At 47.0% G+C, this 17533-nt stretch overlaps 3 protein-coding genes across 5 annotated transcripts in view; 1 reads left to right on the plus strand and 2 right to left on the minus strand.

The window, feature by feature from the left end:
- Window positions 1-1832, minus strand: part of AIFM1 (apoptosis inducing factor mitochondria associated 1) — a 31807-nt gene extending 29975 nt beyond the window's left edge. Inside the window, exon 1 of one of the 2 annotated variants that reach the window (XM_019427018.2) lies at window positions 1557-1832. In XM_019427018.2, the coding sequence (XP_019282563.1) occupies window positions 1557-1662 (106 nt within the window). In that variant the 5' untranslated portion in view covers window positions 1663-1832. The remainder of the gene's footprint in view (window positions 1-1556) is intronic. The other variant, XM_019427016.2, reaches the window with a different exon arrangement.
- Window positions 1833-6712: 4880 nt separating this feature from the next.
- Window positions 6713-17335, plus strand: RAB33A (RAB33A, member RAS oncogene family). Of its 2 annotated transcripts, none has more exons than XM_019427014.2 (2): window positions 6713-7062; window positions 16746-17335. In XM_019427014.2, the coding sequence occupies exons 1-2, from the start codon at window positions 6793-6795 to the stop codon at window positions 17199-17201; spliced, it is 726 nt and encodes a 241-aa protein (XP_019282559.1). In that variant the 5' UTR covers window positions 6713-6792; the 3' UTR covers window positions 17202-17335. The 2 variants fall into 2 exon arrangements, with proteins under 2 accessions (XP_019282559.1, XP_019282560.1); XM_019427015.2 differs by having other exon boundaries at window positions 6713-7050.
- The window catches only part of ZNF280C (zinc finger protein 280C), an 87325-nt gene continuing 77647 nt past the window's right edge, over window positions 7856-17533 (minus strand). The window contains exon 23 of the transcript XR_008418193.1: window positions 7856-13945. The gene's annotated coding sequence lies outside the window, so the exon portion shown is untranslated. The remainder of the gene's footprint in view (window positions 13946-17533) is intronic.

Genomic DNA, 17533 nt, shown 5'->3' on the forward strand with positions numbered 1-17533 from the left:
TGTATTTTTTAGTAGTTTTAACATCACCAACCACCTTCAAATATCTAATAAATCAATTTAACATTACAAATCCATATTTACTTAATGAGAATTTTTGGTCAGACTTCAGAGTACTGGTAAAAATTGTGAGTTTTAAGCAAAATAAGTACACAGAGTTTGAAAGGCTAGTGTGGATGAAAATCTTCAGCTTACCTAAGTTTCTGTGTAAATTTATGTACAGCTTACATAGAACACTATCGTTTCAATGCATAAAACCCATACAGATAACACCATAGATGGCATATTAGTTTAAAACCTAAAGCAGAGGTTTTTAAGTTCCAAGAGCAATATGTTTTAGGATGTGTCCTCAGATACACCCATTAGGAAACGTTTTCTTGAGGCATAGCAACTGGAAAAACTTTTCAAATGCACATTTGCAAAGACTAACCATCTAAGGGAAATATTTTCCACATCTTATTTTTAAAGCACCCAGAAGGTGGTTCTGCACTGGAAAGGCCTCGAGGATAACTCCTTACATTGCAAATGTGAATGTCACCAGGTGATCATTCAAAAACAGATTTTAAAAAACCCAGCACCTCTTACAGGTGGAAAATTCATTACCCCCACTAAGTTGTGCAGGTTGAAAATGAGCAAGCTCAAGACATGCTCAGATAAGTACATGGATATCTCATGCAAGGTGGGCTAAAGGAGAATCAGATGAATTCTTAATTTTTTGAGGTCAAATTTAGGAAGCAGTATGGAGTTGTGGCAAGTGAATTAGGGGCCTAGAGACCAGCAAACTATCCTTTGCTCTACCTATTAATTAGGTATGTGACCTTGGAAAAATAATTTCACCTTTCTGTGTCTCGATTTATTATCTATAAAATGAGTGGGTTGAACTTTACCACAAAATCCCTTCCAGCTCTAAAATTTGGGGAAACAACTTCACGGAGGACAAACACAATGTGCCCTGAAAACTGTTTCTTTGAAGAATTAAAGACCACCAAGAATTACACGGACCAGACATCTCATTAATTCTGAGAGGACTCTCCTGGTGTCTGGCGCACAACCGAACGACTCCTTACTTGAACTGCGCTGCTTCTGTTTCACAGGGCGCTCAAATCTATGGATCTCATCTGGAGTTTGGAAAGTAGAGCAGGTAATATCCTCATTTACAGAAGGAACTAAGGCATCGGGCTTAAATGTCTTGTTTCAAGTCTCACAATCAGTAAATGACAAAGTCTACTTGACCTCATTGCTCTAAAAAGGCGGACTAGGGGTGGCCGGGAGGTGGCACTGGACAATACGAGACAGCTAGCTGTTCTGTCATCCCTGAATAGCAAACCCTCCTAGGAAAAGGCCTCAAGCCGACTACTTGGTTCAAAGCCCTTGAAGGTCAGGTCGGCACGGCTTGTGAAACTCAGGGTTTGGATCCCGCCATTCAGAATTCACGCGGCTGTGAGTGGGTTAAGTTTTTCCCGGGAAGGAGGCAGGGGGAGGGCTGCGAGGCACAGGGAGCTTATGGAACCCTGGCCCTTGGTCTGCGAGGTCGGGGTTGCCCGGGATGGGTCAGTCACCTGGGAGCCGGTTCCGCTGCCTCGGGCCTCGGACGCACACTGTCCGCACCAAGGGCGCCAGCTTCTGCTTGAAGGCACCCGCTGCCAGGTTTCCACACCGGAACATTTCGGCAACCGCTACTCTGAACCTCCTCCTTTCCTTTCTTCTCACGGACCGACCGACGGGTCAAACACCGTGGGCCCCGACCCGCTCCCCCCAGCTCCCTTCACACGCACTCCACGCTGACTCCTCCTCCCAGCTCCGGGAGAGTATTGGACGGTTACCCTGGCCAGCTAGAGCAGGAGAAGGGGGAAGCGCGACTGTCGGCCTAATGCGCAGGCGTAGTACTCAGCGCCGCATTGCGATTGGCTCGCACGGTGAGAGATTTGCGCATGCGCCTAGCTGCCCGCACTATTGCAAAGACCCCGGCCGGAGGTTTTTGCAAGTTTCAACGGGTTGGTGGTAAAGTGTTCCGCTCATCGAGTTTGGAAAACTGTCCAAGGAGGGAGCCGTGGAGCCACTTTGCCTGGCGGTTGTGGCCTGTGCTGCTGCCGTGGCCATAGCACCGCATTTTGTTCTGTCTTAGGCTGCTAACTACTAGGTACTAAGCCTTCCGGATTCTCTGGCTGTATTCCACTTCCAGTTTTTCCATAGGTCTGAGCCAGAGCACCTGGCTTCCCAGATTCGGAGTGGACTTCCGTCTTTTACAAATTGCTGGCACTTTCCCACCCAGTCCCTTTTTCTGCAAGTAATCCTTCCGTGCTCTCTTTCCCCATATCTTTTTTTTATATTGTGGAATTTTATGTCCTAGATGCTGTACCAGGTACTGCGGATAGTTTCCTGTTAGGACTTCTGTGCTTGAGAGCAAGGATGCTGGCAAAAAGAGTTCGTGTTTCACCGAGAAATCCTCAGCAGGACTTTAGAGTTGTGGGAGGAATAGTAGGGTGAGGGGTTGAGTGTAAATAGGTGTTTTGACTCTCCCAAATGTAAGCTAAATTGGAAATAATATTTGACTTTATGCAAAATATAAACGTGCCTTTTCCAAGGTTTGGGGTTACTTATTCATTTAGCAAGGATTTAATGAATACTTGCCACTTGGACTGTACTACCAAAGGGGCTCTGGGGCATGTGGAAAAGTATAAAGTGGTCACTAGTTAGGGAGATGACATATACTATCATTTAATTCTCACTTAGGTAATAAGAATGACTAATTCAGAGCCAGAACAAGAGAAACTGTATGGGATGGAGTAGCTACGGAAGGACTTCATGCAAGTGGTTCTTTAAGTGTGTCTGGAAGGATGAGTAGTAAAATTCAAATGAGGAGGAGGAATGATATTTCAAAGGGTTAACACATTGGGACCAAAGGTAATATTTTTAGTGGTTAAGTACTCCTTGACTTTGGATCCAGTCTTCCTAAAGGTTGAATCCTGCCTCTACCACTTGGGCAAATCACTTAACTGTGCCTCACTTTCCTCACCTACCAATCTCATAGGGTTGTTGTTTTGAAGATTAAATGAACTAATATTTGTAAAGTATTTTAAAGGAAACACCATGCTGTTTAAAAGGCTCAGAGGTATAAAACAAACAAACCCTAGCATATTTTCAGGGGACAACTGCCTCAAATACCTACTAGGAAGTAGATAAGGACAGGCCAACATGGTGGGACCAGATGTGACCTGGCAAGAGTTTGGCGCTAATCTTGTAGGTGATGAAGTTAGTATTATTATTTTGTATTTGAGAGAGAGAGAAAGAGAGAGAATCTTAAGCAGGCTCCACACTCAGTGTGGAGCCCGACATGGGCGCTTGATTCCACAACCTTAGGATCATGACCTAAGCCGAAAGCAAGAGTCTGATGCTTCAACCAATTGAGCCACCCAGGCGCCCCTAGAGAGAGAGAGAGAATATATTTTTTTAAAGACGTGTATTCATTTTTGAGAAACAGCACGAGCGAGGAGTGGGAGAGAGAGGGAGACACAGAATCTGAAGCAGGCTCCAGGCTCAGAGCTGTCAGCACAGAGCCCAGTACAGGGCTCGAACTCACAAACCATGAGATGATGACCTGAGCCAAAGTCTGACACTTAACCAACTGAGCCATCCAGGCGCCCTGAGAGAGAGAATCTTAAGCAGGTTCCACACTCAGCTCAGAGCCTGATGCACGGCTCAATCCCACAACTCTGGGATCATGATCTGAACTGAAATCAAGAGTCAGATGCTCAACCAACTGAACCACCTAGATGCCCCTATTGTTTTTAGTGGAATAGGGATAGAGAATGAAATTACAAAGGCCTCGTTTTTGGAAGTTTAACCAAGGAAGCAGTCTTAATTGGGGGAAAATAATCCAGGGTTCCCTTATTCATTAAAAATAATTTTCAGAAGTGCAGGCAATGGGTGACTTTTTACCTAGGACTGCTTTGGGGGATAAATATTGAAAATACCAATTACACAATAGGTCGTTAAAATTGTTTATATTTATTTAATATATTAAATGCCTAACATTGATATTTATTGCTATTTCTAAAAGCCAATAACAATAATAAATATGGAATACAAAATCATATCTGTTGGTGACAGAGGCTTTGGAAAACAGTGTCAAACTGATGATCAGGTACCTATGAAAACAGCTGGGTGTATTTGAAAGTCCATCATTTAATAATGCACAACTAACACAAAGAAAAGGTGGTGTATAGCACATTTATTTTTGCAATAGATGCAATGAGGTACTTAAAAAATCTCTTTAATGAAAAATTATATTTCATCATTTTTTTTGCAAAAGCAATATACACACAACAACCTTACTTCCAAAATATAAGTGGAATTTCCCCCCAAATCTCACCCCACAGAGGTAACAAATGCTCTTTATTAGGGTATGGAGCCCATTTTGAGATACCATAATGCCAGAAATCAATGTTTCTACCTTACAAATATATAAACTCTCAGACATAGTGACAAGTTTTTGGTGGAAGCACACATGTAAATAGTCTTAGGAGGATGTAATGTTTTTATATCCCTCAGAAAGTGAGCACTGATTCTGGCTGTGAGTTGGCAGAGCTCCTTTCCACTCTACCTACTGGGGTATGACTAATTAATACTCCCCTAACCCCCTGCTTTATAGCTACTCTTCTGTAGATAATGTTCACCAAGAGCATTACAAATGCAGAAGAGAATAATGCAGGAAACTATTATTTATATATCAGCCAATCAAAAAAACAAAATACTGCACATGAAGATTGCTATTCACACTGTACAAGAATAATTGGTATTCATAATGATGACCTTGGATTAGCCAACTAAGATTAAATCCTTCTCGAAATGGTTTTAATATTGAATAGTATAATCTAGGGTTTTAGAGTGACTCTAGGGTTTAGTGAGTGACTCATATGTATGAGAAGAGTTAGCTATAAATATATCTGCTAACTCATCTAAGAAAGGTTATTAACTAGAAGACCCAAGTTTTCACAGCCATCTTGAGTAACTTGAATTTGGCTGAGCAATCACATTCCAATTTGCATATAGATCTATCACTGATGCACTGAATTGTTCTTCTCATAGTGGGAATGGATTTAGTCACGTTTGTCTCTTCTGCAGCTCAGCCTCACACACAAATAAGATGGCAGCTCTTGTGTGCTGCTGGTATCCCTGACTTTGAAGGCATTAGTGAATAACTCATATGTCAGTGCAATCGACATATGTCAAAATTGCCTTAGCCTATGAAATGTGTGAGAGGAGGGAGAAAGTTTTAAAAGCAAACAAAATGGGTGCATTTTATTGAATGTAAGTTGTACCTCAGTAAAATTGGTTTCAAACAAGCAAATTCTGAACCTGGAAATCACTCTTGGGAGACGGAATATAGGTCTCCACCAAGATGTGTGATGCTTAGTAAGCTTTGGGAAGCTGCCCCCTAATACCGTAAGAAAGTTCTGTTCATTTATCATCTTCCAAGCATAATCTAGACTTCGGGAAAAGTAGACCCAACCACTTTGTTCTACATTCAGTTGCAGAGGGGTGAACCCTCCTTGAGGTTTCCAATTCCTTTTGAAACTGCACCATTCTGGAAGGACTTATGATTTTATGGACATTATTTCAGATGGAAGACACTGTAAGGTTTATGCTATGTCCCAAGATCCCTCCTCCTGGGTCTGTAAGGGTTAGTCCAAGAAACAAGGTTCCCTTTTGCTGGAGCTGCCACCACTAGCTTCCCCCCTTCTCCTACCCTGTATGGCCCTCTCCGGCGGCGGGCCTTCCCCATTGGCCAGCCAAACACAACCGACCGCGACAGCCAATGGAAGCCGCTCTCCTGAACATTCAGAGGATGGGTGCTCATGGTGTGATGAAGGGAGGTTGGCGCCTGGCACGCGCCACCACCCCCCCCCCTACATCTGGCAAGTCGGTGACAGAAACAGTAACTCCCCCTACACACGCACACCCCGCGCCCCCGGCTCCCTCCTGTCAGCTGCGCCGGCCCCCACAACCCAAGGCGTGTCTTGGCAGCACCCTCCCCGGCTCCTCGGGGCGCGCGAGTGCACCTGCTTACTCAAAAAGACAGAGCATCTCTTTATCCCCAGGCTTGGGAGGGAGCCGAGGAGGCGTGCTCAGGAGGTGAAAGAGGTGTCTCTGCCCCTCCCCGCCCCCCTCCGGGTACTGTTGCTCCGAGGCCGAAGTGCTCCCGAGAAGCCTTAGGGTGCAGCTGTCTTTGTCCTCCCCAGCTGTGCCCCCTGCCCACCGACCCCGCGCGCTCTGAGAACGCGGGGGTGGGGAGCCCGCAACCTATAAAATCAATGGGGGCGAGGAGAACGGAAGACCTTCCCCGGTCGGTGTGCGCCGCTCTCCACATCCCCTCCCTTTCCTCAGGCTTCCGCCCTCCGGTGTGTCCCAGGGGTCCAGGCAGGGGAGGGCCTAGGCGGCGGCCGCCTGGAGAGCGCCGTGGGGCCGCCCGCGCGAGCGTCCGGTCCAGGGCACGGGCAGGAGGAGGAGGCTCGCGGCCGGCCCCTTCCGTCTCTCGCGCACTCGCCGGCTTTTGTGCCGGTGCCTGGGAGCTGCAAGGAGGGTGCGCTGGCGGAGGAGGGGGGCCTGGGGTGAGAGGCACCCCCTTCACGCGCGCGCGCACACGCCGCCGGCGCACGCACACACGCGCGGACATACACTTACAGACACGCACACACACGCACAAAGCTCGCTCGCCTCGAGCGCACTAACGTGCCCGCTCTCTTTGTGTGGAGCCCTCGAGCGGGGTTGGGGCCCCGGTCCGGTCCGGGGGAGATGGCGCAGCCCATCCTGGGCCATGGGAGCCTGCAGCCCACCTCGGCCGCGGGCCTGGCGTCCCTGGAGCTCGACTCTTCGCTGGACCAGTACGTGCAGATTCGCATCTTCAAAATCATCGTGATTGGGGACTCCAACGTGGGCAAGACCTGCCTGACCTTCCGCTTCTGCGGGGGGACCTTCCCGGACAAGACTGAGGCCACCATTGGTGTGGACTTCAGGGAGAAGACCGTGGAAATCGAGGGCGAGAAGATCAAGGTGATCCAGACGGTCAGGTCCGGGAAGGGAGGGACCTGGGAGGGGGCCTCGCCTGAGGCATCGCTCTAGTGGTTGTAAACGTCCAGCGCGTGGCCGTGTCGCCGCGTGCCGAGCCGAAGACCCTCGGCACCTCCTCATTCCCTTTCGTTTCTCTAAGTGGCATGGTCCCCACCTCACCCGTTTTGTTAGGGCTGGCGGGAGTGGTTGCACTCCTGCCCTTTGCCCATGCCTGCCACCTGCCATAGGAAAAGCATGTTTGATCCCATCCTTGACCCTGAGCCGTGAGCAGTGGCACCTGTGGGCAGAGGGAGGTATAAGGCTAAGGCATCTCTTGGTCCCAGTCTGTGGGATGGATCCCAAAGCACTTTGCACATCCTGAGGTCTCTTCTACTTCTTGGGTGCTGGTGGGCTGCAAAAACCCACTTTGGCTAAGCCCTGAGGCATTAGAGAGGGGGAAAACATGGAAATCCACAGTGAATGAAAACCGCTTTATTTTAAACTACAGTTTATGGTTAGGATCAGGACTGAGGTGGAACAGGGGTGAAGTGGGGTGGTTCCGGCACAAAGCCATGAGCCCTTTTAAAGCAATTGAGGCAGGGTCACCCGCCAGCCCTTCATAACAAACTTGTTCTTTTGGAACAGTCTCCTCTCAAATGGTATCTTGTTTATTTGTCTGGGATACCTAATGAATGAACTACCTCATTACTCATTCTGTTGGTATTGTCTTCAGCAGGCCCTTGTAAAAATGCAGAGCAACTTATCTGAGGGCCAAGGAAAGTGTCTTGCTCCTCCCCACCCCCACCCCCATTAGCTTATTTATCAAATTGGCTAAGTACAGATATTCTCATCTGACCATTTGTGCTCACGCTGGTTCAGAAAAGGTAGAAACTCGACAGGACAGATACATTTCTAGGTGCAGAGGGAGGACATGGCAAGGGCAGCTTCATGTGTCAGGGGATCAGAGGGGGCAGGATTATGGGCAGGAATGCACCTCAAAAGGCCCTGGGCACTAAATACCAACTCTACTGGATCCACAGCTGGGTTTTACTTGAGCCTATGGTCTGACGCTGGCTGTTGGGTGGAGGTCAATTTCCCTCTTGCTGGTCAGGGGCCCAAATGACCCCAAGGTGCCTCTTCTGAGTGATGTGGAGAGAAGGGCTGAGTAACGGGGGAGAATGATGAAACACTAAACTGTGCACAACTCCAGATTCCTTGATTATTAAAATGAATGTGTTTTAAAATGGCTTCGGAAACTGGGCCGAGGCACTGGATGTCAGGAAGATGGGCAGCTAGGTACTGGTAAGGGAGAGCTCTGGAGAGCAACTGAGCCCCAGGGTCAGGAAGATGGGGCACTGTTTTGAAATAGAGACCTTGTTTGTCCCTTGCATTTTGGGGGGAATTGCTACATTTCGTTTTTAAAGTCAAAGTAGCTGTCTGTATCTTTTTCTAGGGCTCGTATATTGACGTTTGCTTGGTTAGGACGTTCTCTAGTGTGTCTAACTTCTTTAATGTAAGGTTGTAAGATTCTGGAATTTCTGGGCGCCAGGGTGGCTCAATCAGTTGGGTGTCTGACTTTGGTTCAGGTCATGATCTTGCAGTTCGTGGGTTTGAGCCCCATGTCAGGCTCTGTGCTGACAGCTCAGAGCCTGGAGCCTGCCTCACATACTATGTCTCCCTCTCTGTCTTTGCCCCTCTCCTGCTTGAGTTCTCTCTCAAAAATAAATAAACATTAAAAAAAACTAAAAAAAAAGATTTTGGAATTTCTGAAACATGGCTTTTTATTTTATTATTTTCATTTTTTAAAAAAATGTGTATTTATTTTTGAGAGAGAGGGAGAGGGAGGGACAGAGAGAGAGCGGGACAGAGGATCCGAAGTGGGCTATGTGCTGACACCAGTGAGCCTGGTGTGGGGCTCAAACCCACCCACAAACCGCAAGATCATGACTTGAGTCGAAGTTGGATGCTCAACCAACTGAGCCACACAGGCACCCCTATTTTTTTTTAAGTTTATTTATTTTGAGATACAGAGAGAGAGAGGGAGGGAGGGAGGGAGAGAGAGAGAGAGAGAGAGAGAGAGAGAGAGAAGTGGGGGAGGGGCAGAGAGAGAAAATCCCAAGCAGGCTCCATACCGTCAGCAGATACCAATGTGGGGCTCAAACTCATGAACCCATGAGATCATGGCCTGAGCTGAAGTCAGGCGCTTAACCAACTGAGCCACCCAGGCGCGCCCTGAAACATGCCTTTTTATATCTAAAGTAGAAATATACTTATGGATGTGTTCTTAAACCCTCAAAGACCTTAAAATTTAATGTTATTGCTTGCTTAAAATCAAGTGTCACATTGAGCCAAAGAATTCTCTGGATTTAAAAGAGGGAGAATAAGTCCACCTGAAATTCAGATGGAGGAGAAAGAAAGTGTTTGGGAGTTTGGGGCAGGAGGAAGGAGAGAGAACAGGAGGAGAGGAGAGGAGAAAGCCAGAAGTGGGAAAAGGGAGGTGAAAACAAGTAGAAGAGGGTCACTGCCCAATGGCCTTGGGGACATTTTTAAAAGACTCCTTCCTTCCTAACAACCAAGTACTTAGCTAAACTGGAGTTTACAGTCTTTGCCAAAGATTCCAGACTTTTTCCCAGAGGGCAGAGCCTGTGACAGTGTGACTCACTAGAAACAGAGCTCAGCACAACACCATGTGCCGATAAGTGCTTAATACAGGCTTTTTTGGGAAGATGATATTTTTGAGAGGGCAAAGCCTTGTGACACTGTTCATAGAGGAGCCCTCTGAGTGCAGATTCCGAAGGAGCCCAGGGTGGGGTGTGGGAGTGGGGAGATAGTGACCCTGCCTCTTGTAGAGCTGCTGCAACTTCAGGGCCAAAGGCAGCAGGCGAGACCAGCATGTCTGTGGGAAGATGGCAGAGCAAGGCAGCTAGCACATGATCTAGATGGGAGGAGATTTTGCCCCACACTCCGGCTGGCCTGGAGTTTTTCAAGGAGCAAATGCCAAATCCATGCTAGGAGGTGACTGCCAAAGGCTTCTCCCTTTGGGGGAGGGAGAGAAGTCCAATGTGACAGGCTGAAGTGGCCCCAGGCCACAGCCAGCAATAGAAGGCCGTCAGGCAACAAATGCCAGCCTCACAGGAGGATGGCAGAGAGGTCTCTGCAAACTCTTCTCTCAGTCCAGGGGTAGGGTGTGGCCTCTCCTGGGCAGCCTCCCTGTGTCCCAAGGTAGCACATACATCAACCCCTGCAGGGGGGTGACTGAGTTCTCAAATTTAGGGCTACTCTCTTAATTACAAGGGCCATCTCTAGGGCTTCGAAGCCCCATTTGGTGTTTCCAATCAATGTGTCCCACCCCCTCCCCATCACAGCATTTATAATCCAGTGTTTCCTGGTTCACATGAACATCAAGAAAAGCTTCCAATGAGTAGGCAATAATAATAATAACAACAACAACAACAACAACAACAACAACTTCTACATTTTGACTAAACCTAGAGCCTGGGTTAGGTGCTTTACAGGCACTATCTTATCTGATCTTCACAGCAGCCCTATGCAATTTGGACTATTATTATCATTCCTATTCAATAGATAAGGAGACCAAAGTTAGAGAGATTAAATAACTTGCCCAGAGGCGCATGGATCTGAGCTTCAGTCTTTGAGCCTTGAGCCCAACCACTTGTCTCTTTCACTATCCTGAGTTCTCTGTGACAGGGTCAGAACTTCAATGTGGATTCAAAGCCCAAGCTGTTTAACACCACTCTCTGCTCTAGGGGGCAATTTCTAGCCTGGGGGGTGGGGAGGTGGGGAGTGTGCTCAGCGGGAGATGGCAGGCTGGACAGCTGGCCTTGTGGTCTCTTCTAGGCCAAGGGTCCAGGGTTAGAGCCCTGGAACTTAGGAGCCTGCAAGATGTCTCCTTCAACTGCACCCCAGACACTGAGCTGAGTACCTAGGTTTTACTTTTTGCATCTTGACTGTCTCCCTTTGGATGTGAGAACCCGAGAATGTTCAGAGATGGAAGAGACCTTAAAGATCTCTAATCCAATGTGCTCATTTAACAGATAGGAAACCGAGGCTTGGAGAGGGAAAGTGACAAGATCACACAGGGACAGGCCTTCCACTCAGGTTTCCCAATTCCCTTGTGGGTGCTCTTCCCTAGCAATTTGGGCTGGTCCCATGGTGCACCCAACCCACGCAGTTACCTGTGATAGGGATACAGAGGGGCGTCATATGGGAAAGCTGACGGCCCTTCATGACATCAGCCTAGGAAGTGTGGAGGCCTTCTTGATCCTAAAGGAAGGGTGGAGCTTTCCTTAATGACATGATGTGTCCATCTCCTACAGGTTTAGCTAAATCATATTAAGCCTGCCTCAGTCTAAAAGCACTGGAAAGTGCCAAATAGGAGTGTGTGAGGGGTGGGATGAGGGAGGTAAGAGAGGAGAGGCTCAGAACTAATTTTTGAGCCATTCTTTGTAAATTCTCATGGAAGCACCCCTGCTCCTGTCTCGTTTAGCTCCCCCAACAGCTGGTACCCCTCTGCCCCAGCCCTCCCGACCAGGCAAACTGCAGGTCAGCTGCGTCTGTGGGCAGGTGTCACCCAGGACTGTGGACTCTCTTCCTCTGCTGAGCACTTGGACAGACACCTTCCTGTGTTATATTACTGAGGGGACAGAGGCTGAGCTCAGTGTTCCCTCAGAAGCTGCCTGCAGTCAGAATGACATCATGTCTTCCTTAGGGCTTCTGAACTTCCATCTTATGCCAGTTCACTTAATGGCTAATTATCCATCAGTGTGTGTTTCTCTGCCTGCCTTGCTGCCTCTCTTTCTGTGTGTGAGTTTCTCTTTGTCTCTGTCCTCCTTTGCCATTCTCTGTGTCAGCCTTGTGTGTGACTGTGTGTGTATCTTAGGTGCAGATGGGACAGTCCAGCTAAATGAAAAAAGATTTGTTTTCGACTTTTCCCATCATCCACTTGGGCATCCTCCAAAGGTTACAGATGTATCTGTCTCCCTTTTTCTACTTCTACCCTCCCCCGCCGGCCTCCAACAAAAGGACATTCACTCCTCATCTATAGAAAGATGCCAGATATGTTCCAGAGGGAAAAGAAATACCCGTGTGAGCTAGGAGCACGTGCAGGGGTGGGGGACTTGCTGAAGCTTGCTCAGGCAGCGGCAGCCCCAGGATAATGGTTTAAAAGCCTAGATTTCTCTTCGGCAGCTCTCCACACTGTGCCCCTGGAGCCTCCTCCAACACCCCTGTCACTCTGGGCCTGCCCCCAGCCGCCTGTGGCACGTTGCTGGCATTGCTTTCTTTCCCCCTCCCCACTGACTGCCTTGGCCTTGGCTCCATGCCATCATCAAGAAGCCAGGCTTTCTGTGCTTTCCAGGAGGAGAACCAGTGCATCCAGGGAACAGTGCTACCAGGACAGCCGATGGGCCCTCTGAGACAATGGCAACAGCCAGCACTTACAGAGTACTTTTATTTTGCAAAAGCTCTTTCTCATGTGTTAATCTGCCTTGTCATTTACTCTGCTACTAAGTAGAGGAGCTGGAACCCAGGTCTCTCAATGCCATGCCTACTGCTGCTGCATCTCTGATAGCACCCGCTCAATTAGCTGTTGGACCAGACTTGATGGTGGAAGTTTGGGGCCAGGGAGGAAGGGAGAGTACGTATTAGGCGCTGTGTCGTGTACTCATGAGGAATGCTAATCCTCACAGCATCCCCACGGAGATGGCTGAGGTTATCTTTAGCTTCCAGGGGAGGACACTGAAGACAGAGTAAGTAACTCACCTAAGAGCACCTGATTAGTACATGATCCTGTTGAGGTTTGCACCCAGGTTGGTTGACTCCACGATGCCCTCACTAGCCCTGGGAGAGAAAAGAGGATCTGGGGAGCATGTATGTGGCTAGGAAGCAGCCAGCACACCTGGCTACCGTGTGGATGCGGTGCCCACAGAAAGGGAAGAATGGATGAGAGGAGTGCCAGCTGGAAAGCAGGAGGAGATGCTTTCGCTGTCTGGCAGGGATCAGGGGTTTGTGAGGATGCTAAGAACAGGGACACCAAACTCCCAAACAGAATGAGGTCATTTGTGTGCAGTGAACTGACTGCTGCGCTCTCCCTTTGTGATGGCTCTGAGGCCACACCATCCATTCTGACTTTGTGCTATGAGCAGCCTGCTTCCGGACTCACCGCTTGCCATTGACGGGGGTGCAAAGAACTTAGAGTGGGGTTTATAAAAAGCTGCAATGGGAGCAGTGCTACACTTTAAATTCTGAGCCTCCAAATAAAAGCTCCAAGGCTCCCCGTGGCACTGGAAAGGCAAGGAGGTCTACAGCAGGAAGGATCCTCCCTGCAGCTCTGGCAGTTTGGATGGTGTATACAATTCTGAAGGCAAAGAAAAGCCAAACAGCCAACCCACTCAGCCCCAAACACCTCACACACTCCCACCCGTGTTCCTGCTGGTGGCAGGTATTTTTAGAGTTCTGAGCTCATGGTGTTAAAGCATCTGCCACATGCCTGAGGGCTGGTAGGGATTCAGCCTTACTCAGAGGCAAGAGTTAGGACTAGTGGAGGGTGGAGGTGGGGATCAGGAGCCAAGTGGTAATGATATTCTTGTGCTATACCTGCTCTCTTCCCATTGACCTCCATACCTTTCCTGGCCTGCTCTTTCTTTCTGCTCAGAGCACTGGAGAGGTGGAAAAGTGAAAATCTTTTCTCTCTCTGCTTTCAGAAGCAAATCAGTGTTCAAGGACTTACATTTTCTGTGTAACCAAAGTCGAATGTTCTTTCTGAAATTGCCTTGGGAGATACGTAGGATGCCAGACTGTAGTTTTGGTGGCTCAATACTGCCTTTTGATGATGATGATGATGATGATGATGACGACGACGACCATGGTGACAAGTGATCTGATGCAGAAAAAGGCTGCTTACAAGTTTGGCTGGAGAAATGTCAAGAGCACTGATGAAACAAGTAGACAACAAATAATATATTCTAAATGGTGTGGTACAGACTCAAAGTACAATAGAAAGTTAGAAGAACAGAGAATTGAAGAGAAGGTGGAGAAGAATGGAGTTTTAGGAAGAATGTGGGCATGAGCCGAACCTTGAAGGATGGGTGAGATTTGGAGAGGGCAACAAGGGGGCGACCTGTTCTGCTGGGGAAGGATGGACTAGCAGGACCAAAGGTACAGAGGAGGGAACGAACCGGGTATAACTGAGTAGTTTGAAACCAGGCTGGGCCGGGCCGAATGATGTCAGACAACTTTTCCATTTGAGGCCACATGCAGAAGAGGGCTGTCAATTTCCTAAAGAGGAGGGTGTCACGCTGATACAAGCAGGGATTTAGGAAGCCTAGTTTGAAAGCAGCATGCAGGAAACACTGGAGTGGAGACATCAAGAATCCAAAAGACTTTGCTGTAGTCCAGGAGTGAGGAAAGGAGGGTCTGGCCTAGGGACATGAAAATCAAAACAGAAGGAGTGAATTTGACAGTTGTGCCAAAGGAACGTGGCAGTCATGTCAATAGAGGAGATGAAGGAGAGCCTAGACAATGAAAATTGATGTTCAGAATGATGATGACTCTGGGGCCCTGTAAGATCTTCACTCAGCAAAGAGATTCAATTATATTTACCAGATTATACTTATTGACTGCTAACTGCAAATAAAGGCTATACTTGGTTTTAAGAGCCATAGTAGTCAATTAGTGACCATAATCAAATTTTCTTTGATAACTGAGAATTGCATAGGGCCTTGGGCCATCATTCTGAGAATAAATTTCTCTTGTCCAAGACCTTGGATGTATAAAGGGAAATAGATGGGGTGATTGTGTGTCTTCTACTCCAGAGTATCCCTTGGGAATTGTGTCTTTGTATGTGTTACTGATGATCAGCATTTTTTCCTTCATAATTTGGCCTTTATCCCAAAAGCTGAGATGCAGAAGAAAAATCCAGTGAGCTAAATTGCCTTTTTCACATCAAAGAAGTGAACTTAGAATAAATGGAGCTAAAAGGTGAGATTTTTTTTTTGAGAGAGAGAGGGAGCTAGAGAGCAGGGGAGGGGCAGAGAGAGAGGGGGACAGAGGATCTGAAGTGGGCCCCTGCTGACAGCAGCAAGCTGGATGTGGGGCTCGAACTCAAGATCTATGAGATCATGACCTGAGCTGAAGTTGGACATTCAACCGACTGAGCCACCCAGGTGCCCCTAAAAGGTGAGATTTTAACACTTTGTTTTATTTAAAAAGTCCTGTAAAGGGCACCTGGATGGCTTAGTCAGTTGAGCGTCTGACTTTGGCTCAGGTCATGATCTCACAGTTCGTGAGTTCGACCCAGGCATTGGGCTCGCTACTGTCAGTGCAGAGCCTGCTTCAGATCCCCTGTCCCCCTCTCTTTTAAAAATAATAAACAAACATTTAAAAAATCATTTGTCTAAAAAAATTTAAAAAAATAAAAAGCCAGGTAAAAATACAAGACAAAGTGTTTAGAAAATTTGGAATATACCAAAAAAAAAAAAAAAAGGAAATAAATAACACCTATAGTCCCACTGCACATATATACCATTAATTTCCTGGTGTGTACACTTCCAGTTTCTCCTAGGTATATGTCTATTTTTTTAAGTTTATTTATTTTGAGAGACAGAGAGAGGGAGGGAGGACGCGTGTGTGCACATGAGTGGGGGAGGGGCAGAGAGCAAGGGAGAGAGAGGGAATCCCAAACAGGCTCCACACTGTCAGCACAGAGCCCGACACAGGGCTCGAACTAATGAACAATGAGATCATGACCTGAACCGAGATCAAGAGTTGGACCCTTGACCGACTGAGCCATCCAGGCACCCCGGCATATGTCTATTTTTAATATTAAAAATATTAAGGCCATAGCATATAAAAATTTTTGTATACTGCTTTTTTCACTTCCTGATATTTTATGAGAATTTCGTCCACCATTTATTCTTTGAAAACATTATTTTTAATGGCTGTATAATAGCCCACTGTATAGATATGTACATACACTTTTGCTATTCTTAGTGATCATTTAGGTTGTTTCCTGTTTTTAAAAAAGTATAAACACTGCTATTAAGATCCTTGTACAGGGGGAGCCTGGGTGGCTCCGTCAGTTAAACATCCAACTCTTGATTTCAGCTCAGGTCATGATCTCGCAGTTTGTGGGTTTGAGCCCCATATCAGTCTCCACATTGACAGTGCAGAGCCTGCTTGAGATTCTCCCTTTCTCTCTCTCTCTCTCTCTGCCTCAACTCCATTCGTGTGTGTGCACGCTCTCTCTCTCAAAATAAATACACTTTTAAAAAATTAAAAAAAAATCTTTGTACAGAAATTTGACCACATCTCTGCTACTTTGTATGGATTTCTGGAAGTGATATTATAGGCTTGAAGAGTTTTGAACATTTTCAAGGTTCTTGATAATATTGCCAAATACTCCTCCAGAAAAGGTGACCAATTTACATCCCAGTTTTTCAACTAAAAGCCTTAAGATTTTTCGACTCAAGATTTTCAACTCAAATTTTTGAGAAAAATGTTAAAACCTGGAAAGAAACTTCTTTGTATACTTCGAAAAGTCCATTCTGCCAGTCTTTCAAAGAACCCCTTACTGTGTCAGGGCTTTTCACCTCATTTTTATAAGATCACAGAACCATATTTTCTCCTATCCATTCATGTTTCCTTTTCTGAATCCAGATTTGGGTTTTTGTATCTTCCAGGTTCAAGTATGGGACACAGCAGGTCAGGAACGCTTCCGCAAAAGCATGGTCGAGCATTACTACCGCAATGTGCATGCAGTGGTCTTCGTCTATGACGTCACCAAGATGACATCCTTCACCAACCTCAAAATGTGGATCCAAGAATGCAACGGGCATGCTGTGCCCCCACTAGTCCCCAAAGTGCTTGTGGGCAACAAGTGTGACTTGAGGGAACAGATCCAGGTGCCCTCCAACTTAGCCCTGAAATTTGCTGATGCCCACAACATGCTCTTGTTTGAGACTTCGGCCAAGGACCCCAAAGAGAGCCAGAACGTGGAGTCAATTTTCATGTGCCTGGCTTGCCGATTAAAGGCTCAGAAATCCCTGCTCTATCGTGATGCTGAGAGGCAGCAGGGGAAGGTGCAGAAACTGGAGTCCCCACAGGAAGCTAACAGCAAAGCTTCCTGTCCTTGTTGAAACCAAATGGTGTAAATACAAGATCAATTATTACTGGAGTTTTTTCTTTCCCTTTTTTTTCCTGTGCCTGCAAAAATGCTGACATCTGCTTGTTTCCATACAAATTGATATTAAAATAAAATTTGTATAGATTATCACACGCCTTGATGTCTTGCTTTCCGCCAAGAAGACATTTCTGATTGTGAGGAGTAGAAGAGGCAGCTCGCCCTACTAGAACGATAATGCTTTGCCAAGGCACACTCCCTACTAGACTTCTATGCCACCTGAATCATTTGAGTCACTTCTTCAGGACTAATTCATTCTGTCACTCAGTGTCCTCAGTGGGCAGAAAC

Source organism: Panthera pardus, unplaced genomic scaffold, assembly GCF_024362965.1.
Source record: "Panthera pardus isolate Hobbes unplaced genomic scaffold, ASM2436296v1 HiC_scaffold_27, whole genome shotgun sequence".
NCBI classification, from domain to species: domain Eukaryota; kingdom Metazoa; phylum Chordata; class Mammalia; order Carnivora; family Felidae; genus Panthera; species Panthera pardus.